The following is a 25,094-nucleotide window of genomic DNA, read 5'->3' as shown; positions in this document are numbered from 1 at the left end:
AGAAGAGGAGGAGTTTGGATTTGATATCCGGCTTTATCACTACCCTAAGGAGTCTCAAAGCAGCTAACAATCTCCTTTCCCTTCCTCCCCCACAACAAACACTCTGTGAGGTGACTGGGGCTGAGAGACTTCAGAGAAGTGTGACTAGCCCAAGGTCACCCAGCAGCTGCATGTGGAGGAGCGGAGACGCGAACCTGGTTCACCAGATTACGAATCTACCGCTCTTAACCACTACACCACACTGGATCTTAGCAGTCATGGTATAAGCAGAGGTCCTCTTATGGTTAAGGAACAGGAAGAAGAGGGGAAGACTAAATAGACTGTTCTCCTAATGGCTGGCAGAAAGTAGAGTCTCCCAAGGATCATTATTGGATCCATGCTTCTTAACTTGCTTATTAATGATCTAGAGTTAAGGGTGAGCAGTGAGGCAGCCAAGTTTACTGATGATACCGAGTTCTTAAAGGTGGATAAACTACAAGGGATTGTGAGGAGCTCCACAGTATTTGGTTGGCCACTGTGAGAACAGGAGACTGGCTAAGATGGGCCTTTGCCTTGATTCAGCAGGCTTGCTCTTGAGAGAAGTCACCATAAATTTAAACGCATTGCAAGTCCCCTAATGCATGTAGACTGTTCAATATTAAAAGTGTGTTGAAAGGTGCAGGGACCTACCACTAGCCTAGACATGAAACCAGAACTGCAGATTCCTATATTCAACTTTACATGGTTGTTCACATACATGTTAGTTATTTATTTAAAACTCAACAAAAACTTTTTTTAAAAAAATCAACAACTGCAGATTCCTGATTTCTTTGCTATCAAGCACACAGAGAGGCTAACCTCTGGATAATCTATAACAGGGTATGGAATCTCTGGCTGTTCAGACATTGGACTACAATTCCCATCATCCCTGACCATTGGCCATACTGGCAGCGGCTGATGGCAGTTGCCATCCAACAATAGAAGGACGAGGACAGGTTCCCTATCCCTGATCTGTGTAGCATCTTGCTTCGGACATGCCCTGTAGGACATATATCTTTTTCCTATCCCTTGGCTGCGCGTGTCTCCTGGCATCACACTGGCGCTCAAAATTGCGTGTTGTGCTTTCTGGTTGGATGGCGAACCACCTCCGTGCTGTCATCCATACCATGAAGACCAAGACGTGCGCTGCATCATCACCACGAGCCACTAGTGAAGCTCCCCGGCCGCCCCTTCCCCAGCCCCGCGCTTTCTTTCTAAAAAAAAGGGAAGGAGATCCTGGGGTTGAAGCCCGCCTGGAAGTCACGCCCTTTGACCTGGAAGCCCTCTCGCCGCCTTTCCCCAGCTATGTTACGCAACGAAAAGTTGCAGGCAGGCATTCTGCACATGCTCAGAGTCGCCCACTCCCATTCTGTATGCCTTGGCTTGCGTCTGCGCTGCTGATCCCCGGCTCTGAAAAGGGGCTCCGGGGCTGAGATCCGGCCTCTTGTCTTCTGCAAGGAGGAAAGTCGGAGGCGGCGGGAAGAGGCGAGCGATCCTCCGCGCGTTGCCCGTGCAAGTGGTCCCGCCCCCCCGGCCTGCGCTCTCCTCCTCTGCGGTCCCCTCTTCTCCTCCCACCTTGACGTCTGGAGCTGGCAGCCCGGCCGGTTCCGCATTCCCGACCCCTCCCCGCAGCCCAGGGGCCGCTATATAACTGGGGCTGATGCAACCCACCCAGCCGTCCGACAGAGCCTGCGGGAGGGACGGCGAGGGAGAGAGTCGACTGGCAGGGACGGCGGCGGGGGCTGCAGCCGCCCAGGCGTCCCCGGGGCCGCGGAGACACCTCCCGGGACCGGACTGCGCTCGGCACGACGGGCCTGCAGAGACAGGCCGACAGCCGCTCCCGGAGCTGGGCGGCTGCAGGGGAGCTGAGCGCGCAACCCGCCTCCCGCTGCAGCCGGGCCCCGGGGGCACCTTTGCCGTCAGCTCGGTGGGTACGGAGATGGGGCGAGCGGGCGGGCGCGGGGGGTCGGGACCGCGGGAGCTCTCGGAGGCGGTGCTCCGGGCTGGCCGCGCGCGAGGGCTGCGATCATCCTCGGACCTGACTTTGGGCTGATCCGGCTGGGCCTGCCTCTGCTCCGGAACGCAGCGCGCGCGTGGAGCGCAAGCTTCTCCCGGGGCTCGCAGCCCTTTACGCATCGGCCGGGGTCCTTTCGTTACCGGATTGCGCGAGCCTTACCGCTGCCTTTGGCCCTCCTGCCCTTCTGATAGTCCGGGTGACTAAAGAGCGGGACTTCCTTGCAGCTCCAGAGCATTCTGTGGGGCAATTGGGGAATTATTGTAACATGATCTGATGGATTTCGTGATTGAAGGCAGAACCGCGGGGCTGTAGTTACTCTGGATTAATTGATGCGGAGTTATTACAGCATGGATGTTTGTGTAGGAACCTCAAGGATCCGTCGGAAGTTTTCTCCCTTGCTGGCTTCTCCTTCGGGTGCCGATGGGGTGCTCTCCTAGCACCTCATTGTGACCCAGAATCTTGGGCTGGAAAAGGGCCTGAAGGTAGACTAATAAAACTTGATGCACCAAGGCCTATGTAGGAGGATCTTAAAATAATCAGTCGGTAGATTGGAGCAGGCTTTCCCAACCCGGAGCCATCCAGATGATGGGAGTTGTGGTCCAAAATGTATGGAGGGTACCAGGTTGGGAAAGGCTGGACTGGAGCATGGCTAGGGAAACTGGCCCTCCACACGTTGTATTGAATTGTAGAGTTGGAAGGGACCACGAGGGTCATCTAGTCCAACCCTCTGAAGTGCAGGAATCTTTGCCCAATATGGGGCTCGAACCCATAACCCAGAGATTAAGAATCAGATCTTGTTTGACTCCAAGTCTTATCAGCCCCAGCCAGTGTGGTCAGTGGCCAGGGATGAAGGGTGCTGTAGCCCAGTCTGTGGAGGATCAAACCTCCTCATCCCTGGATTAGAGTATGCTGCAAGAAGGGGGCATGGGGTGTGTGGGGGGGTGCATGCTTGATCATGTGCACGTGCATGCATAAAGTGCCCCAGGTCAGAGGTGACTGGTGGGTGCAACCGGGATTACTTCAAGAGCGGCTTGATGTTAACTAAGTGAAGACAGCCACACTGTAGAAAAACATATTTTTGGTGCAGTTTAAATGTTTTCTTTTTAACATATTTGCTGTTCACCCCTTTTTGTCTCCCCTGTCTCTTTTGCACCCTTAATGTGGGGAACCCTCTCTTATTCTGCACAACCAGAGTTTATTTGCTGTCACCTTTTGCTGCCCCTCCTCTTTCCCCACCCCTCTGCATCCCCACATCTCTCACCTCTCTCCTTCCTTCCCATTTTTTGCTCTGTTTTGTCTGCCCTGTCCCCAGCCACACGCTTTACTGAGATGCCAGAGAAGCTCACAAGGCCCTCACTCCCCCAGCAGTTCCCCCAGGAGCCTTCGATAAAGGTGGGCTCTGTAGGCTCCTACAACAGGCAGGGAAAACAGACAGATTTGATGGGCTTGGTGGAGGCTTTTCTATTTCCACAACAGTATGGGAAAGATTTCAAACAATGAGCATGTTGAATTTGCCCAGGGGGCTGCAGATAGGGAAGGGTAAGTCATGTACACTGACCATATAATAAGGAACAGGGTAGAAGTGCCTGCTCTCCTGTAAAGTTCTGTTGTCCCTGTTGTCGTGTGTTCCTATTATCGGCTCCTGCCATCCCCCTCTATTTGCCTATCTGTGTGAAGCTGAATGGATAGTGGGAGTAGATGTTTTGCCTCTGGGACTGGGCCATCCTTGGGTGCCCCGCTGTTACTTAATCTGAGGCAGTAGGATTAGGCGCTGCCTAGAGGAGCTACAAAAGCAATTTCTCAAGCTTGCAAGTTTCACAGCTTTGGGCACGTCTGTTACTTTAGCCACGCCTTCTCTGGCATGTTAAGGAGGGCATATAGGTTATGGTTTTGCAGACTTGCATGAGGCACATCTCCCTGGGACAGCCAATTTTTTGTGTCAGTGTTTCACTGGCTGCTACAGAAAAACTGAATGAACTAGATGGGCGTTTTGATATGACCCAGGAAATTGTTTCTTACGCTTTAAAGGAGATTCTGAGTCAACAAGGTTTTTATGCACATAGAGCAGTCTTGCTGATGACTATGGAGATGAAGGCATGAAGATGAATATATGGCTCAGATCCACAAATGGCAAATAATAACAACAAGTGCATAATTTTGGCTTAGCCGGGTGACTTGGACTTCCAGCTCCCATCCGTCTCAGACCAGTATGGCCAATAGTCAGAGGATGGGAGTGCAGTTGTTCCATCTAGAGGGCTCCAGGTTGGAGGGAGGCTCTCTTAAGTACTGCAGTATGTTTTTTTGTTGATGACTGGGACCAAGGGATTTTCATTCTGTTTTGCAACATGGAGTGATGGTTCTCTTCTGCAGACAGCTTGCTTTCTTCTTCACTTCATTGGTCTGCGCAATGTCATAATGCAAAAGGAACTGATCTCCGCTCCGTCTGAGTTCTTGTAGTTTTGCTACCCAGGTCTTGCAAATGTGCTTAGTCAATGGATGTTCCTTCTTCTTCCAGTTCTCTTAAACCTGCAAAGGAAAGGAGTCTCTTAAGCAAGCAGAGGCAGTCTTCAGCTCGCTTTAGCAGTCGGGCATAAAGTGGGAATTCAATCCACAATCCTCTGCTCTGCTCTACTCTGTACAGCAGCTCTCTCTTTCCTCCACTCTCTGCCTCTGGTTGTAGAGAAATAGGTTGGAGATCAAATTGAGAGGAAGGAGAAATACCAAGAGAGAGAGAGAGAGAAAGAGAGAGAGAGAGAGAAAAGAGCAAGCAAGAGCCACATTATGTTTCCATTTTCCTTTTAATGAAGGCCCTGTGGAGGTGTATTTGAAAACACAGGGTCTCCTATGCCCTCAAGGTGGGTGAGAACACTCTCTTGGCTGGTTCCAGGGCCATATGCAACGTATGGTGGCCAATGAAATGGGGCCTGGCTCATTCTGTTGCTTGTCTTGGCAGCTTGCTTCATGGCTTGTATTACCAGCCCTGGAACACAACCACTGCCAAACTCTCTCAGTGTGTGCGTGTGTGTGTTGGGGCTTGGAGAGCTTAGCAGAGACAAATGCTTCACTGAGTCAGGCTAGGAATTTTTCAACTTGTTTCTTGAAGCCTGCATGAAAATTATCTGCAGGCTTTTGCCAGAGATCTCCACTGGGACTCTGCGAGCCTGTGGGGGCGTCTGGGATACCAGTTGTTAGGATGTCAGATTCTTTGTGTAGTTCCTGACAGTTTAAAATGCCCATTTGCGTGGGTGGGGGAGACAGGACATAGGGCTTGCAGTCCAAATCCGCCCTTTTATTTTTTTGTGAGGGGCAACAGTTGGCTGTCTGGGGATTACTTGGCGTGCACTGGAGGGTTTAACGAAATTCCTGGAGAAATGAAATGCAAATTGGCTGCCTTTTGCCCTGTAACCTCTGACATTTTATGCTGCTATTGCCCGCAGGGAATATCTCATCCCTTTCACAAATGCTTGCAACTTCCTCATTGCAGTATGGTCTGCATCACAATGGTCTTAGCTCAAGTAAGATGGCACTACCTGCAGAAGAGACAACCTGGTGCTCCCCCACCCCTAGGATTTTGTCCTCCTCCCTCCTTTGCTGGCATCCTAGGCTGAGCTCGTATATTTGCTGGTGTCGAAATAATGATGCTGAACGTTGGAAGTTTCAAGGCAGATGTGAGAAAGTACTTCACGTGGTTAAACTGTGGAACTCGCTCCTGCAGGAACCAGTCATGGCCACCAACTTAGACAGCTTTAAAAGAGGATTAGACAGAAGAAGGTGATTGATGGCAACTAGTTATGATGGCTGGGCTGGGCAATAATGCAGTAATGCTTCTGAATATCAGTTGCTGAAAGCCACAGGAGGGGAGAGTGCTCTTGTACTCAGATCCTGCTTTCCACAGGCATCTGGTTGGCCACTGTGAGAACAGGGTGTTGAATTAGATGGGCCATTGGTCTGATCTAATAATAATAATAATAATAATAATAAAAAAATAAATTTTATTTATACCCTATAATGGGGGGGGGGGGAGAAGAAGAAGAAGAAGGAAACCAATTTAAAATACAGGCTAAAATGCAATTTAAAATGCAGCCTCATTTTAAAAGTAGCCGAAAGATCAAGACCATAAGGGGAGGGCAACATAAGGGTCAGACTGAGTCCAAACCAAAGGCCAGGCAGAACAGCTCTGTCTTGCAGGCCCTGTGGAAAGATGCCAAGTCCCACAGGGCCCTAGTCTCTTGTGACAGAGTCTTCCACCAAGTCGGGGCCAGTACTGAAAAGGCCCTGGCCCTAGTTGAGACCAATCTAACCACCTTGCGACCTGGGACCTCCAAAATGTTGTGTTCTTCTGTTAATGTGTTCAACAAGAGGAGAATGTTGTTGTTCCAGTTGCCTCACTCTTGTCACTGCTTTCATTATTGGAGATGCCAGATGAACAGGCATCCACAGCAAGGAAGACTAGGAGGTTCCAGGTGTTGGCAGTGAGACCTTGTGAAGGTTTAGGGAACCTGGGAAGATGTCTGATAAGGACATCGTGCAATGCTGGCTGTGCTCTAGATAGAAGGAACGGCCTTGGAGAACTCCTGTAGGCAAGAAGACTGCATTAAGGTCTTGTATGTCATGGCAGCAATGGTGGTAAGATCTGAAACCTGGTGGCTTTCTGTACCTATGAGCACATTTCCTTATGTTGCAGCTGGGTCTGAGGCCTGTAAACCTTGGAGTGAATATTGGCTCCAGCTCCTAATCTGCTATAAGTATCCACCCCTGCCTTAGCAATGAACAGAAAACCTCTGAGCCAGCCCCAAATTTATTTGGCATGAAGCTTGGTAGGCAAGGACCTCCTTCTTTGGATGCAGATGAGGTAGAAAGCGGTTGATGAACACTGAAAAGTAAACTAAGGTCTATCAATACTGTATATCTCAAACTTGGGTCCGCAGCTGTTGTTGGACTACAACTCCCATCATCCCTGTGACCACTGGTCCAGCTAGCTGGGGATGATGGGAGTTGTAGTCCAACAACAGCTGAGGACCCCAATTTGAAGAACATTCACTTACCTCTTTGCAGGCAGGCATGTTCTCCTCTCCATTGTACACATAAACCTGGCCAGTGTGGAGGGCTGGTTCTGGTGGCTTCAGACATTTGTGCAACCATTCTCTCTTCCAATAGAGAAGAGGGGTGAGGGAGGTTATGCATGTGCTCCAGTAGGGGGAATATGTGCTTGCTGCTCCAATGTGTGAAAATGTTCTACAGAAGGCATGGGGGAGCCTGTGGCCATCCAGATGATTTTGGACTCCCAACTTTCATCTAGAGGGCGACAGGTTCTTCAACCCAGGTAAGTATGAATTAGGCCTGAGTTGTCAAGGTGAGCAACAAAATCTGTTCTGAAACTTAGGCGACTTGGAGGTTCTGAGGTTCCATCTGCCCTGAGCTCAATTATGAGAAAGGGTGGCATAAAAATACCATTAATAATTCAACAATAATAGAGGCCATTAAAAAAAGAGAGAGAGTATTTAAATTAAAATTTCCTCCTTGCACACTGGAAAAGTTACCATTCACTTCCAGAATAAATTCTAACCTGGAAAGGGGATACTCGTATTTTTCTGCCTCCAGATGATTCTGGAGCAATGCTCTATTAAAAGACTTGTTGCCTCCAAATGGGCTTTTCTATCAGAGGTGTGTGTGTTGATCCTCTTGGGGCCAAAATAGACATGACAGCCCCAGGTCCATGTGTCAGAAAGGAATCTGCTGCCAGATTGCTGTGAAGGTGGAGAGGGACACAACTGAAAGGAAGGCATGAGGTGAAGCCGCCTCCGTATTTCCATTCAAAACCACTTTTTAAAATGGCATTTCCACAGCAGGAATGCATTCTGGAATCCAGGGCCTCATGAAGAGGTTTTAAAAGGCAGTTTTGGTAAGAAAGCACAGGCAGGCTTCAGATGTGCTTTAAATCAGCTGCCATCCCATAGGGATTGCATAGAAAGCTGCCCTTATACCAAGTCCATCTAGCTCCGTATTGCCAACACTGACTGGCAGTCGTTCTCCAAGTTTTCAGATAGGAATCCTTCCCAATCCTACCTGGAGATGCTGGGGATTGAACTTTTGAGACCTTTTGCAGGCAAAGAAGGAGCTTTGTCACTGAATATGTGGTAGAGCACATGCCTTGCTGTTAGGAGACACCAGCTCCAATCCTGGGCATCACCTTTAAAAGGATCGGCTGGCAGCAGAGCTGACCCACCCATGAGGCAAGGTAAAGGAACCACCTCAGGCGGCAGAATCAACAGGGACAGCAGATCCTGATGTCAATTTTTATTTCCTCCTTGTTCCTGATGTAGCTCTTCACTTACTGCTTCTTCCCTGGCAGGGAGAGGGGTGCCATTTTGTGATTTGCCTCAGGTGACAAAATGTATTGAGCCCTAACTAGCAGGTGACGTGAAAGACCTTCCTTTCCTTCAGATCCTAGAGAGCTGTTGCTGGTCACAAGCAGGCAAGATGGACAGCTAGTCTGGCCTGATATATGACACTTTGCTACTGTCCTTAGCAGGCTTCATGGTATACAAACCAAGATGTAAGTGGGCTAATCTTAATAACTGCCTACCATATGGCAGACGCAATGTACTATGAATTAACTCTGGCCCACCTTTATGGCCAGATTTTCTTTTAATTTCTTTTTAGTTACCGGTATTTAAAATTGCCAATATGGCAGGTTGTGAGATACTGTGTGTGTGTGCACGCGCGCACGCGCGCTGCTCTTGTCAACCTAGCGAAAGTGAACAGACATCTGAGGCAAATCAAGATTCTTAGTTTCCCTCTACAGGAAGCAGGCCCTGCATTTCGGCTGGCAGGAAAGAGTCACACATGCATTCCAGCCCCCTTCCGTGTTTTACCACATAATTAATTAAGGGCTTGATGTTTCTAGGCAGATTACAAAAATGCCCTGAAACCTGGGGTGGGTCTACACACAGGAAAAGCCCGCTATAAATAAGTCAGAAATTAAATCGTTATAATAAAACGTGAGATGTTAACAATGTGTCTAAGGAGTTTTGAACAGACTCTGGGGTTGCGGCACTCATCTCGCTTTATTGGCTGAGGGAGCCAGCGTACAGCTTCCGGGTCATGTGGCCAGCATGATGAAGCTGCTTCTGGTGAACCAGAGCAGCACACGGAAACACCGCTTAACCTTCCTGCCAGAGTGGTACCTATTTATCTACTTGCACTTTGACGTGCTTTCGAACTGCTAGGTTGGCAGGAGCAGGGACCAAGCAACGGGAGCTCACCCCATCGCGGGGATTCGAACCGGCAACCTTCTGATCGGCAAGTCCTAGGCTCTGTGGTTTAACCCACAGCGCCACCCGCGTAAAGGTTAGCTTACTGCAAATCATATCTCCTGATTTCGCTAACGTGCCATATCATTTCCCCCAGGCCTTTCCCAGAATGCTAAGCATAAAACAGCACAGTTCTGTCCTGAGGGAGCATAAAGGAAGACTCCTCAATGGAGAAGGGCCTGTTGGGCAAGTGGGGCACTGCCCCACTAAGCTCAGCCAACCCCCCTCCACCTTGCCTCCTTGGCCTCCATGTTGCTTTTGTGGAATTCGGCTGAGAGGAGGATTGGGGCAAAACGAGTCAAATGAGGGCCCATCCAGACTTCCCTTTGTTTTTAGGCATAGGCCTGCACTTTAAAGCTCCATATCCAATTTTCGGATCGGTGCCTTCCCTGGGAAAAGCAGCATTTCCTCACTAAATCGAAGCAGACAGCAATAGGGTTTCTCATGGATTGCCGTTTGCTCTGATTCAGCGGTAACACGTGGATTTTCCCAGGGAAAGCGTCAGGAAACGACAACAAAAAAACCACACGCTTGGACACACAGCTTTAGAGTGCGTACCTGTGCCTGGAAAACACAGCGCAAAAGGAAATCTGAATGAGCCCTTTTGAACCGGAATTAGTTGACTTTGCCTGTCTTTGTGTTTAGGTCCTCTTGCCATTGGTTCTGGCTCCACCTACTGTCAGCATCCCTGCCTTCTGCCCTCTCCCACCGTCCCCACAGCCACTGTTCTGGGGTTTTCCAACCCACCTACCTCGTCCCGCCAATTTGGCAGGGGGCAGGAGGAGGAGAATTTGGGGGAAAGCCCTGTTGCAAAATCCTCGTGTAGGCTTTTGCTTGCGGGACCCACTAGCTGTATCCAGCCCATAACATCTTACTCCAGTCTGTGCCCTATAGGTGTGCTTGGCAGCCACAGAAGCACACATCTCTTTTTGTTGTTGTTGAATGTATATATCTTTATTGTTTTAAAAGAGATACATTTATGCCAGGAAAGCAAACAGGCAAACAAACAAACTATAAATTGACAATCAGACAGTAGCAATATGTGAAACAACACAATTATGATAACTAACATCCTTTGTACTCCCAATGATGTGAACGATTGTAAAACTTGTAAAACAATAAATTAAAAATGACTTCCAATTAGTCTTGCTGTACTTTATCTGTTGATTATCTTATGCCGCAGTTACATATTTCTTATATAGTTTCTGTTAACTTCCCTACAAACTTATATTTATACAATGCAAGGCTCAGTCTAATTCTGCCGAGAAGTTTCGTTTTATACCGTATTTTTTTAAGTATTCTTTAAAAATTCTCCAATCCTTATAGACTATTTGTTTTGTTTGGCCTCTAATCCTCTCGTCTTTGCTAGCTGCAGGTATTCTACCATTAGGATTTACCAATCCGCCATGTTAGGTATTGCTGTATTTTTCCAATTTCTTGCTACGAAGATTCTGGCCGCTGTTATCCCATACAAGAAGCACACATCTCGTATATGGAGTTGAGAGAGAAATGACAGGGTTTGTAAACTGTGCATGTAGTAGCACACAGGGGAGGGAGGAGATCACCTGCACGATTCTGGATAAAGACAAGTTTGATTGCTATCAGAGAGGTAGCAGGTTTCTCCAAGTTGTTTATTTCTTTTTAAAAGGCTACAAGAACACAAATGTGGGGAAGTGGAGAACTCTTCTCCTCCCAAAAAACCCTTCAAAAATCGCTCAACTTTGTGTTCTGGGGAATACAAAGATTATTCCAAAATACGAAAGGCGGCAATATGACACCCACGGTGGTGTCTGTAGAATTAGTACAGTAATTGCCTGATTTCTAGAGGGCAAAAGTGTATTTATCATGAACACAGTTGATAAAAAGAAGCCAAGGCTATACAGTGGTACCTCGGGTTACAGACGCTTCAGGTTACAGACTACGCTAACCCAGAAATAGTATCTCGGGTTAAGAACTTTGCTTCAGGATGAGAACAGAAATCGTGCTGCGGCAGCAGGAGGCCCCATTAGCTAAAGTGGTACCTCAGGTTAAGAACAGTTTCATGTTAAGAACGGACCTTCTGAACGAATTAAGTTCTTAACCCGAGGTACCACTGTAATCCTAAACTCAGGACCAGCTCACCCATGAGGCAAATAGAGACAGAATCCCACAGAACAGCGCACCCATGGGTGCCCTTGCTGTGGCTGCTGGAGAAGCGAGGCGAAACGGTGGCAGCAGCTCCTGGTGAGATCCTGCAAGATCTCCGCAAGATCTCATGAGATCTCATAGGAAGCCTGGCGCTGTTGCATGGCCCTGGAAAGTGAGACTTTGGAGCAAAACGGGCCGGGCCACCCCTGCATTGTACTTGGGAGCAAGCTGTATTTGAACACCCTGGAATGTGAATGCAGAGAATTGCGCTGAGACAGCTGCATTACATCTAGTGACTGATAACAGCTTTTTAGTCAATAAAGTATTGATTTTAATTTATCTATGAATTAATCAACTTATTATTATTTATTTATTTGCACACCCTCCCTCCTAAAGTAGCAGGGCACGTTACAACAATGAAAATGCAACACCTTACAAGCATAGAAAGAAAGTGAGTCTCAAAAATTTACAACATGTGACCCTCGAAATAGTCTGTTTACTGACACTTCAGTTAATTATTTATTTAAAAAATGACAAAGACCACCACCGCCTGGTGGCTACCATCTTGAGAGCTTTGTTTTATTTTGAATTTAATTAATAGGGTTAATGAAGATTGAATGGGGGTAATTAACTGAAGGGGAATTGATTGAATTTTGGAGTTGGATCTGTGTAAGTGATTAATTAGGGTTGGACCCCAACCCCCTGATTGGACCTCGGCATATTTAACTTTGATTAGCGTGCTGTCAAACTTTTTGAATCTCCAGTTTGGCGTAAAAGCCATTTTTAGACTAGCGTGTTTGTGAAGAGGCTTTGATTACTTTTGTCATCCACCCTGCATTTTTCTCAAACCTGTTCGTAATCATTGTAAATTGTAATTGAAAAGGAGCTACTGATTTGGGGTGGAGGGCTGAAAATTCATTGATAAAAAATACTTGATTTGAGGTTAATTGGATGGACAGGTTTGGTTTGCCTTCTGTGAAAATTTCAATTCCAGTAATCATTTCTAAATGGGCATATGCAGTTTTGTACTTTATGGGCCTGTGCCCCAAATCTTTTAAGTATTGTACCTAGTTGCCCATTATTTCCAGTAAACAGGATTATGTTGTTTGTGTACTTAACTCTGGAGGTATGTTGACCTGAGCTGTATTGAAACTAATGACATATCAGTGTGCTTTGTACTTAATTTTTTGCTGGATTCTGCCTGGTGTTCTGAGGTTCTATGAAATGCTATTTATATGTAGTGCCCAGTGGTAACCCTTAAAATTTGACTTGTCTTACCTCTTCTATGTTCTTTAGAAAGTGTTGCATGTATTCTCAGTCACATCAAATAGTATTAATGGCAATTAATTTTTATCAAGTAGATCCTGCGATGCTTTCGGCCAGTCAGCAGGCCTCTATCTTAATTTCAGACTAATTTTCTTCTTTCTAAAGATTTTTCTTCTTTCTAAAGAAAAAAAATACATCACTCTGTGTTTCTTAACTTTCACTCCATGTGGAAAGTTAGTTAGTTGTTCCCTTTCATTTTCTCATGTGGAGATTGTGATCGCAGGTGAAGTCTTTGTGGTTTTTTTTCAGTCTCCACGTAGAATCACTATTCCTGGCCATGAAGTTAATTTTTATTTTACTTCCTGTTTTCATTGTAGGTTTTTAGCCGAAGTTATCTAAGGTGGTATTTTGTGAGAAATTATCACTAATCTTCCTGTGGCGGGCTGCGGCTCAGCAACATAACCAAATAGGATACGGGAAGGATGTTTGTTTCTGTGGTGACACCCTTATATTTACCATTTGCATTCAGGTTGATCATTTGTCTTACAGGTTTTATCTAGAGAGACGCACTACTTCCTAGTCAAGCAATCTGTGTAACTAACTGGCTAACTTCTTTCTTGCCATTTTGCCTTCCTCCTTAAGCTCATAATTATTGCTGAGTCCTGCATTAGATAATCATTGCCTCCTGTCTGTTAAAGCGTTAACTCCATAAAGCTTCTTTTATTGCCCTTTGGCATAGGAGTCAATAATTACCTCTTTTTCTGTCCACTGACCTTCTTCACCCTTTACTTAGCAGTGATAAAGGCTTCTTGCCTTACGTAAACATATGCAAATATCTAATTATCATGACTTTGCATGTTAGCTTATCTGGGTCAACCTGGCTCCTTGATAGAATGTTTTCTTTTTGTAGCTATTTCCCTGTCAAGCAGGTAGGAATTCTTCATGTTCCTCTAGATCAGGGGTGGGGAATCTTTGGTCCTCCAAAATGTTGCTGAGCTACAACTCCCATCAGCTCCAACAAACATGGCCAATGGCTAGGGAGGATGGGAGTTGTAGTTCATCAACACTTGGAATGCCAAAGGTTCTCTATCCTTGATTTTCCTCCAAAGTCTCTGGGTGACATTCTAGGAAGATGTCTCTGTCACATTGTACGCAAGGATTCCAGTGTGGTATAGTTTGGATTTCCTGAGATGAGATATTTAAGCAGAGACAGACAAATCATGTTACTCATCTACACACTTTCCTTAAGATTTCAAAATGATTTGTTTTGCCTTTTTGGATTATCATTGGTCAGATTCCCATAGTGATGTGTGGTTTTCTCTTTCTCTTCTCCAGGCTGTGGAATTGCATAGCCTGCTATGATGCCCGGGCAGATTCCAGATCCATCCCTCACAGCTGGCGCTCTGCCTGGCCTTGGCCCCTTGACAGGGCTGCCCGGTACCACCTTGACAGCGGAAGAGCTGAAGTATGCTGACATTCGCAACATCGGGGCCATGATTTCGCCACTACATTTCTTGGAGGTTAAACTGGGCAAGAGGCCCCAGCCAGTGAAAAGTGAGGTGAGTTTCAAAAGGGCCTGTCAGGTGCCATCTGTTTCTGTATGCTAATTCCTTTGTGCTGTCCATAAGGAATGGTGTTCACAGGCCTTTCCATACCCACCCACCAAAATGAGAATCAAATAAGTCAGCTACCATGAACTGTAACTCTAGCCCCTAGTACAACTTTGAAAACAAACATAGCTGCTGATTTTGGGCATGTGTGTGTGCTGCACGCCTCTAGTTTTGTTGAACCTTTCTTTTTTCCCTTTTTGTTGTTGTTGTTGTTGTTGAGGTGTCGGCCATTGGAAACTGGGGCACTACTGACTGCTGTTTTTATACTGACTGTTCTTTTTATATAAGAAGCTATGAATTTTATGATGTTTACTTTTTAAATTATACTCATCTCAATCTCAAACCTTTATTGGCATATAGACAAAATTCCTAAAGGTTCAGTGCAATAAAATCACTTGGCAAAATCGGCATCTAACATTTAAAATACTCTTGTATAACATTCACGGATCCTCATTGCGTGCTGCAGAAACCTGGCTACAATTTCCGTCATATCCCCATCCTGGATAAACATTAGAAAGGCTACCTTACATTCAACTGACTACCACTCCCTGCTAACAACCAACTGATTAATGAACTTGTTGGTTTAACAATCAATCCCTCTTCCCAGAGAGCTCTGTGAATTGTAGCTCTGGGAGGAGAATAGGGGTCTCCTCTCAGTACCCTTAGCAAACTACAGCTCCCAGAATTCTTTGAGGGAAGCCATGACTGTTTAATGTGGTGTCATAGTGCTTTAAATGTGTGGTATGAACGTGGCCTTAATTTTGTATGAAAAGCCACAGGGAACGTGGGGGGGCAGGGGCTTGTCCCAAAGGTACTTGTGAACCTATTAAAATACAATCTTGCATTTTATGTTCAGTGTGTTTGGGTCCGTACATTGGCTGCGCTCAGAAGCCAGAAGTTGTGGTTAAGCAAATTAGTGTGTGCCCAGGCTGCAGGCTTGTGCATTCAGTTCACACTTCACTTCTCCCTAAGTCGAGTGGGGAAACAAACCATCGATCAAGCAGGGAAACAAGCCCTGGATTGGCTGGCTTGGTGCCACGTCTTAATTGGTTCTTGTCCTTTGTTTCTTCCAGCAAAGCACCACCATGGAGCCAAGAACAAACCTTGGTTTCAGATTGTGGTTAGCCTGAAGATAATGCGGAGCCAGGCATGGTTTCTTTCTCTTCTGGAGAAAGGGAAGAGTAAGCAGAAGAGCTTGAGCTGCATGCAGAGCCTAATTTGCTTAACCGTGATTTAGGGTTTAATGTTGCATCCAAACATAGCCAGCCTCTTTCTCCAGAAATTGCAAAACTGCTTTAAGGAAATATTGGTCCATCCTACCAGCTTTCTGCAATTAATTGTCAGATTGGTCAACAAATGCTTAATCACTAAAGAGCTAATGTCACAGCCAAGAGTATGAGCTGTGAGCCTGGAAGTCCCAATTCAAATCTCACCACCTCAGACAGCAAGCTAGTAGTACCGGAATAGCTCTAGAGGGAACCAGCATGGCAGAGTGATTAGGGGCTTGAACTTGAGCAACTGAGACCCATGTTCTTTAGATGTGCTTCAGGCCTATCTATTCCTCTCAGCTATTAAGTTCACTTGGTGAGCCTCAGCCAGTCATGTATATCTCAGCCTAACCTACGCCACAGGGTTGTTTTGAGGACAAAAGAGGGGAGAGGGAGGACCATGCATGTTGCCATAAGCTTCTTGGAGGAAGAGTAGGATGTGTATATAATGGTACCTCGGGTTACAGACACTTCAAGTTACAGATGCTTCAGGTTACAGACTCCGCTAATTCAGAAATAGTACCTCGGGTTAAGAACTTTGCTTCAGGATGAGAATAGAAATCGTGCGGCGGCAGCTGGAGGCCCCATTAGCTAAAGTGGTGTCTCAGGTTAAGAACAGTTTCAGGTTAAGAACGGATATCCGGAACGAATGAAGTACTTAACCCGAGGTACCACTGTAATAAAATGGCTCTGTAGATAATCTTATATATGTAATTCCTACGGCATTCAGTGGAACTTACTCACAAGTAAGTGCGCATAGGCTTGCATTATTAGTCAAGCTTAACCATTAATTAGTCAAGCTAGTGGTCTTTTTAGTTTCAGCCCCACCTCCAATCTCCCTCCTAACATCTGTAAGTTATTATAAAAAGATGAGGGTTGGTATTTCTTTCAAGTAATTAGTGATGACTTTTATTTATGCAACTATAAGTTTTCTCACCCTCAAGAGAGCTTTCATTTCTTCTGTTATCCTCAAAATGGCACACGCATTGAGGATTTGGGTAATGGTGTAGTTTGTATTTAATCTATCTTCTAAGCCAATTAAATTTAATCACTTAATCTTTTGATAGCCTTGGATACTTTCTGTTGTTCCTAAAGGCTCCATGCTCTAATCTGGAGAGAGCATCCCTAAGCCTACAAGAAGCCCAGATGATGCCACTCTTCACTGATGCCATTCAGGAAGCTCGGACTAGCCTGCTGGAGATGCAAAGAGTTTAAAATAAACAATATGAATATTATTTATTTTACAGTTAGTGTAATTTATGATTATTTTGATTAGCAGAGGAAAAAAGGTAGATTAATTTGCTCTTTCCTCAAGAGTTTGGATACCAAATAGATGTTTTGTTCAGGAGCGGAGGTTAAGACTTCTTTACGAATTAGCAAGTGCTATAAGTACTGTCAGGGAACTGCCATCAGCTCAGAGGCGAGAGGTGGAAGGGCAGCTGGGCTACAGGGAGCCTCCAAAGATCTTGAGAAGCAGCACTTCCACCGCGGAGGAGGGAAGCCCCGCCTCTAGTGGGGAAGGGATGCAGGGCTTGGAGGATGCAAGAGAGAGCCAAGACATCGTGCATGAGCAAGGCGGGGGGGGAGCAGGTCCCCCTTTAGCCACACCCTCTCTGCGCAGTAGGTTTACGCACAGAGAGGGGAGGCGTCGGATGGGGGTCAAGAAACTACTCTGCTGGGGAAAGTTTAAGGACCGCCCACTCTCAGATTCTGCTAGTGACTGAGCAAGACGTGGAATTGAGACGTTCTGCACTGTAAATGTTTTTGGACCAATAATAAAGCCTTTGAAAAGACCAGTGGGGATCTTGCCTGTTCGCTCTTGAGCAACCACACTGGTAGGCATAACGAGAACCAATGTTGGAACTGAAATGAAAACGAATTGCAAATATATGGGCTTTCTCACCCAGGGATGGGGAATCTGTGGTCCTCCATCCCTGATCATGGGTCATGGTAGCTGAAGCAGATGGGAACTGGACGCCCACAGGTTTTCCACCCCTTCCCTAATATTCAAAATTATGCAACATCTTAAAAAATATTTTGTGGCGAATAGATTAAAGAAATACTTGAATAGAGCGATCCATAAAGACCAAGCCAGATTCCTGCCCGGTAGGCAGATAAAGGATAACGTAAGACATGTAGTTAATATAATCGAATATTTGGATCTCAGGATTGATATCCCTGCTGCCCTAATTTTTATAGATGCCGAAAAGGCCTTCGATAATGTATCTTGGCAATTCCTCATAAAATGCATGGAGAGGGTAGGAATAAGAGGGCCATTCTTAGAAGGTATTAGAGCGATTTATTCAAACCAAAGAGCGAAACTTATCATCAACAGTAACCTGACAAACTCATTCACGATCACAAAAGGTACAAGGCAGGGGTGTCCATTATCACCCCTGTTATTTATCATGGTCCTGGAAGTTATAATGAATAAGATTAGAGAAACATCGGAAATAAGAGGGATTAAGATAGGTAAAAAAGAATATAAAGTAAAGGCTTATGCCGACGACCTAGTAATATCAATAGAAGAACCTCTAAAAAGGATAAATACAGTTATGGACTTAATGGAGGAATTTGGAAGGTTATCTGGGTTCAAACTAAACAAAATTAAAACAAAAATGCTGGTAAAGAACTTAGATGAACAATCAAAAAATAAAATCGAGTTGGAATCCGGGATAAAGATATCGAAAAAGGTCAAGTATTTGGGTATTTGGGTTTCCACAAAAAATATAAATTTGGTGGAGGATAATTACAATAGAACCTGGAGAGAATGTAAAAAAGATCTAGACAGTTGGAGCAGACTACACCTCTCATGGGAGGGGAGAATGGCTGCCATCAAAATGAACATCCTCCCAAAAATGATATTCTTATTTCAAAACATTCCAGTAATCAGGGGCACAACAATGTTCAAGGACTGGCAGAGGACCCTCTCCAGATTCATCTGGCAGGGCAAAAGGGCCAGAATCAAATACAAGCTGCTCACTGACAGAAGAGACAGAGGTGGGTTCGCGGTTCCGAATCTGCAACTATACTACGAGGCCTCGTGCCTATGCTGGGTTAAGGAATGGATAGTTTTGGACAATACCGACCTACTGGACTTGGAGGGCTTTGATGCTAGGTTTGGGTGGCATGCATACCTATGGCATGATAAGGGGAGAGTGCACAAAGGTTTTTCCAATCACATCATAAGAGGGGCGTTGTTGGAGGTATGGAATAGATGTAAGAATCTGGTAGAAAAAGACACCCCATGGTGGCTGTCACCCATTGACATTCTAGTAATCAAGAAATTAAACATGGAAGGTAAAAGGTGGACATATGCTGATCTTTTGAAAAGATCTGAGAAAGGATGGGAAATCAGACCCTACGAAGAGCTAAAAGATAAACTAACGGGGTGGATACAATTCCACCAAATTAATTCCTTATGGAATAAACATAAAAAAGCCGGAATGAGTAAGAACAAGTCCAGGTTCCAGTTAGAAATAATAGAAGGGAAGTCTAAACTCTTAACCAAAATGTATAACCAACTACTAGATTGGGACACCATGGATGAGGAGGTCAAAGAGGTTATGATCAAGTGGGCCATAGACTTAGGACACCCCCTAGATTATGAAAAATGGAAAAAACTATGGAATAAGGACATGAAATTTTCAGCGTGTGTCGGACTCCGAGAAAACATGGAAAAGATGATGTACCGTTGGTACATCACCCCAACAAAATTAGCTAAAATGTATAAAACCGGAGATAAGACCTGTTGGAAATGCAAAAAGAAAGAGGGAGATTTTCTCCATATGTGGTGGTCCTGCGACGAAGTGAAGAAGTTCTGGGGCTCCGTTTATGATGAATTAGAAGAAGAAGAAGAAGAGTTTGGATTTGATATCCCGCCTTTCACTCCCCTTCAGGAGTCTCAAAGCGGCTAACATTCTCCTTTCCCTTCCTCCCCCACAACAAACACTCTGTGAGGTGAGTGGGGCTGAGAGACTTCACAGAAGTGTGACTGGCCCAAGGTCACCCAGCAGCTGCATGTGGAGGAGCGGAGACGCGAACCCGGTTCCCCAGATTAGGAGACTACCGCTCTTAACCACTACACCACACTGGCTCTCAAAAAGATTCTAAAGTACACCTTCCCTAAAAAACCCGAGGCATTCCTTTTGGGAATGGTGGGGAACGAGATCAAGAAAGACGACCAAACTCTATTTCAGTATGCAACAGTAGCCGCTAGGATACTGCTAGCGCAGAATTGGAAAAAACCCAACATCCCAACAATTAGGGACTGGCAAACCAAGTTAATTGAATATATTGATTTAGCAATGATGACACAGAAGATCAGGCATCAGAAAAACACCAAATTTATTAATGACTGGAATAAATTCTTTTCATACATGGAGACGATATTAGGGAACACTAAAATCACAGTAGGTATAATATAAAAACCGCGAGGTAAAAAACGACGATTAGCAAAAGACACTGCTGTACATATTGTTGAGATATAGGTCACGTCGCGGTGGTGGGAAGTCAAATAATGTAACAGATTTGTATAATGATTTTGTATCCAAATAGTTTGGAGTTTCGGTTTTGTATAATTCTTTTTTTTCTTTTTTCCCTTTGTTTTGTTTTATTGATAATGTATATGTGCTTTTAGATGTTGGATTAAAATAAAAATTTTAAAAAAATAAAAAATAAAAATATTTTGTGCTCAGTAGGTCAGTGTTATGTGCTTGCCTCCATGTGAAGCCACTCTTGGAAAGAGGAATTCAACACTGTTCTGTTTATTCTGTCAGCTTGCCCAACAGAACGATGAAATGGGATTTGCCCCCCCCCCAATGTGCTGTCCTGGGGGTTCTTGAGACACTCCAGAGCCAATTTTGGGGGGGGCACACTCAGGGAAGAGGGGTACAAATCCCACTGCACTAGTGGGACATGTATGCAGTCGCCATAGTCAAAGTCCTCAGTCAAGAGCGTCTTTATTTCTTGACTGGCCACGTAAGCATTTGTATTACAAATATATACAAACATGCCTTCTATATCTCTCCAGCTCAGTAAACTCAGGGTGTGTGTGTGCTTTCCTTGTCCTGGAATTGCAGCTTGCAACTTCCTCCCTTTATTTGCACCTCCAGCTGACACCGGTCAAGCCAAGAGTGCTACTCCCACACACTAAAGAAAACTCTGGAACCTTCTTTAAAGCTTCCAGGAACTTTTATCTGTTTCTTGAAGAATGTTTTGCTAACAGATAATCCTGGGAAGACTACGGTGACCTGGTATCAAAAGAGGACCGTGCGGGAGAACAACCTTGTGGTTTTATAGCTAGGGTTCTGCAGGCCTGGACTGGGACTTAACCAAAGAGCTACATGCAAGAGGCGTGTACTGAGGTTTTGTCCTGAGCTTCTTTCAAGGAGGCTGTTGCATTGCCCTTTCTGCTTCTTTTGTCTGGTTGTAATGGTGTGCCTGTGCCTTTCCCTTTAGCTAGATGAAGAAGAAGAAAGGAGGAAAAGGCGCCGAGAGAAGAACAAGGTAGCAGCTGCTCGGTGTCGGAACAAGAAGAAGGAGAGGACAGAGTTTCTGCAGCGGGTGAGTACATTCCTCCTCTCCCCCCTCTCTTTCTCACTGCCAGCACGAGGACTTCTGCCTCTCCACAGCTTCATTTTCTTGCCCAGAGCATGCTTTTAAGATGGGTAAAAATATCTTGAGGAAATCCCATTTCTTTTCTTTTTTTAAATACAGTGGTGCCCCGCAAGACGAATGCCTCGCAAGACGGAAAACCCGCTAGACGAAAGGATTTTCTGTTTTGGAGGTGCTTCGCAAAACGAATTTCCTATGGGCTTGCTTCGCAAGACGAAAATGTCTTGCGAGTTCCTGCGGGGTTTTTCCCCTCCACCCCCTTTTTCCCAAGCCGCTAAGCCACTTAACAGCTGATCCTAAGCCGCTTGACAGCTGATCCGCTAAGCCGCTTAACAGCTGATCCGCTAAGCCGCTTAACAGCTGATCCGCTAAGCCGCTTATCAGCTGATCCGCTATGCCGCTAATAGCGCTAAGCCGCTAATAGCGCTAAGCCGCTAAGCCACTAATGGGCTTGCTTTGCAAGACGAAAAAACCGCAAGACGAAGAGACTCGCGGAACGGATTCTTTTCATCTTGCGAGGCACCACTGTACATTTTTATTAATTTTAACATACAGATTATAAAACATACCACACAAATTATTACAAAAACAATCTTATTGGACTTCAGCACCTCTGATGACCTTCCGTCTTACCCACTTTTTATGCTTTACTTAATTTTATATTGCCTTTACCTCTCTTAACGTGTCATCTCCCCTTTTCCATTTTTACAATATTTCTAACAATAATCCTCACAGAACTTCTTGCAAACCTACAAATGTAATCTGATCATCACAAATACTTTTCATATAATTCGTAAATTTATTCCAGTCTTCGGTAAATTTCTGGTCCCGCCGGTTTCGGATCCTTCGTATTAGTTTGTCTAATTCTGCATAGTCCATTAGCTTCATCCTCCATTCTTCAATCGTCGGCAATTCTTCTTCCTTCCATTTGTGGGCCAAAAGTATTCTAGCTGCTGTTACTGCATATGAAAAAAGCTTACATTCTTTTCTATTTATTTCACTTCCCACCATCCCCAATAAGAATGCTTCTGGTTTCTTTGTAAATGTATATTTCAACATTTTTTTCAACTCATTATATATCATCTCCTAGAAGCATTTCACCTTTTTGCATTCCCACCACATATGATAGAATGTTCCCTCCTTTTCTTTGCATTTCCAACATTTGTTGCTAGTTTTGTACATTTTTGCTAATTTAACAGGAGTGATATACCATCTGTACATCATTTTCATCGTATTTTCTTTTAAAGAGGAAATCCCATTTCGTTGGAAGCTCTTGTTTTACTCCTCTGCGTGAGGTGTGAACAATGAACAACTAGGGTACGAATCCAGTAAGGCAGAGGTGGAGAACCTGTGGCCCTGCAGTCGTCATTTATATACATATATAATTTTTATTAATTTTTTTGTTCTACAATTTAAAATAGTCATTTTACATCCTTAAGATATCAATGGCTTCCCTTCTTCTCTTTCCATGGTTCATTTTACATATCACAAATCCCTGCATATTTTACAAGAACTATACCAATCAGTATTCCATTATTGCATCCATCAAAACTTATTTACACTGTTGAATTTATCTTAATGCTGCCAGCGTTTTTCGCTGTACACAATTATTTCCCATATATTCAATGAACGTTTTCCAATCTTCTTTAAACGTATGTTGTTCTTGTTCTCTTATTCTGTGTTAGGTGTGCAAGTTGTGCATATTCTGTCCACTTAAGTTGCCATTCTTCTTTGGTTGGGACCTCGCTCGTTTTCCATTTTTGGGCTAACGAAACACGGGCCGCAGTTGTAGCATACATAAATAGCCTTTTTTAACACCTGGGAATTTCAGTCTGAATTATCCCCAACAGAAAGGACTCTGGGTGGTGTTTTTTTTTTTTGGGAAGTACTTTTAAACATTTCCCCCCAATTCGTTATGGATCATTTCCCAATACCCTTTTACAAGTCCAGTCCTGCCCTGCAGTCATTGTTGGACTACAACGCCCTTCACCTGTGATCATTGGTCATGTAGGCTGGTGCTGATGGGAACTGCAGTCCAGCAATGTTGGCAGGGCTACCGGCTCCCCGTTGCTGCAGAAAGAAGCTGGAGAGGACCCCTGCATGTGACAGTTGTGTGTGTGTCAGGTGATGCTGGGGCTCCTGAATGCATTGGTCAAGAAATTAACCCCCCCCCTTTGTCTCTCTGGTTCCTGCTTAGGAATCTGAACGGCTGGAGCTCATGAATGCCGAGCTGAAGGCCCAGATCGAGGAGCTGAAGCAAGAGCGGCAGCAGCTGATCCTGATGCTGAACCGCCACCGCCCCACCTGCATTGTGCGGACAGACAGTGTCAAAACCCCAGAGAACGAGGCCAACCCGCTGCTTGAGCAGCTGGAGAAGAAGTGAGAGGGGCCCGGTGGGCCAGAAGAACGTAGGCGGCAAAAAAAGACAAAAACCGGGGACCTTGGAGCGCCTCTCTTCCATGTACTGTACGAAGGACTGCGCACCAGAGATGGGTGCAACCAGAACACCGTGAGCTTCCTTGGGGATTGCACACTCCAACCAAATAGAGGGGATGGAGGAGAACGGCCACAGCAGAAACGCTCAGAGGGGGAGCTGTGGCTGCAGTTGTAAGGCTCAACACAAGGGGGCGTGGCAGCTGCTGCAGAGGAGGAGGATTTTCCAGCTCCCCACCCATTGCAGAGCATCTCAAATCTGGAATGCGTTGCGGGTAGGGATGCTGGGAGGTGGCGCTGTGGCTTCCCCGCCATCCCTCTCCCTACAGCTCCTGGTTGGCAATCAGCATGGACACAAGGTTTGAACACTAGTAAGAACTAGGGTAGGAGGAAGCTGGCAGTAGGCTGAGCTGCGCAAGCCTTTGGGACCCTGCCTCTGCCCTCTGTGCTCTCCCCAGAAAGAAACCAAGAACGGCAAACACTTGACACAAGTCCTGCCTCATCGCTGGGCCTGCCTGTGGCACTGTGGCGCAGGCGCCCCCACAAGCACACCCTCAGTATAATGTTTACAGCCCAGCTGTCCAGGCCATGCTTTTAAAAAAATGCACATTTTTACACTTTTTTATATTTTTATAAAGTTTTGTTTTTATACAGCAGTCTCTATATGGATTTATATAATCACTAGATGTGATCCCATAGAAATGTATGTTATTCTGGTCTCTTTGTTACAAAATACATACGCCACAGTTATCTCCATTGTGTTACTTGTTTGGCAACAGGCCTTCTTTTCCCTCGGCATGCTGGGAAATGGGCCTGTGCCCTTCCCATGGGCTCCACTGCCATGTCCATCCATGTATGTCCTCCTTCATAATACTCAGTCCTGTATCTCTCAGTAAATGTTAACTTTTACTTATTCACCTTTCATGCCTTCTGCTTTGTTCAGTATCTTGCCCCATTAGTTTTATCGTGCGTGGGGTTTTGTGTACAATTTGTGAAGTTGGTCGATGGTGGCTGAATGGCCAGACCCTAAATAGGTGGCGCTCATTTGCAGCAGTGGCGACACTAAGAACTAGAGGCTTACCAAGAGTAGGGACATTCACTTGAGGGATAAGGAACGCTGAGCTGAAAAGTGAGCTGGCACTCTCAGCCATCCCTTTGTCTCAAGTGCTCCCTTCAGATGCCTCACCCTCTGATAATAAAGTAAAGGTAAAGACACCCCTGCCCGGACGGGTCAGACTCTGGGGTTGTGCGCCCATCTTGCTTAAGAGGCCGGGGGCCAGCGCTGTCCGGAGACACTTCTGGGTCACGTGGCCAGCGTGATGAAGCTGCTCTGGTGAGCCTGCACCAGTGCAGCACACGGAAACGCCGTTTACCTTCCCGCTATAAAGCGGTACCTATTTATCTACTTGCACTTAAGGGTGCTTTC

General features: G+C 45.5%; 1 protein-coding gene across 1 annotated transcript; it reads left to right on the top strand.

The window, feature by feature from the left end:
* Positions 1-1,323: 1,323 nt before the first annotated feature.
* Positions 1,324-24,581, top strand: JDP2 (Jun dimerization protein 2). The gene is made up of 4 exons (XM_082234356.1): positions 1,324-1,945; positions 14,077-14,300; positions 21,080-21,184; positions 23,433-24,581. Exons 2-4 carry the CDS (start codon positions 14,100-14,102, stop codon positions 23,616-23,618), a joined length of 492 nt encoding a protein of 163 aa, XP_082090482.1. The 5' UTR covers positions 1,324-1,945; positions 14,077-14,099; the 3' UTR covers positions 23,619-24,581.
* The last annotated feature ends 513 nt before the right edge of the window (positions 24,582-25,094 follow it).

Source organism: Podarcis vaucheri (assembly GCF_965113315.1).
Source record: "Podarcis vaucheri genome assembly, chromosome: 1".
Taxonomy (NCBI): Eukaryota; Metazoa; Chordata; class Lepidosauria; order Squamata; family Lacertidae; genus Podarcis; species Podarcis vaucheri.
This window is presented reverse-complemented; position numbering and strand designations above follow the sequence as displayed.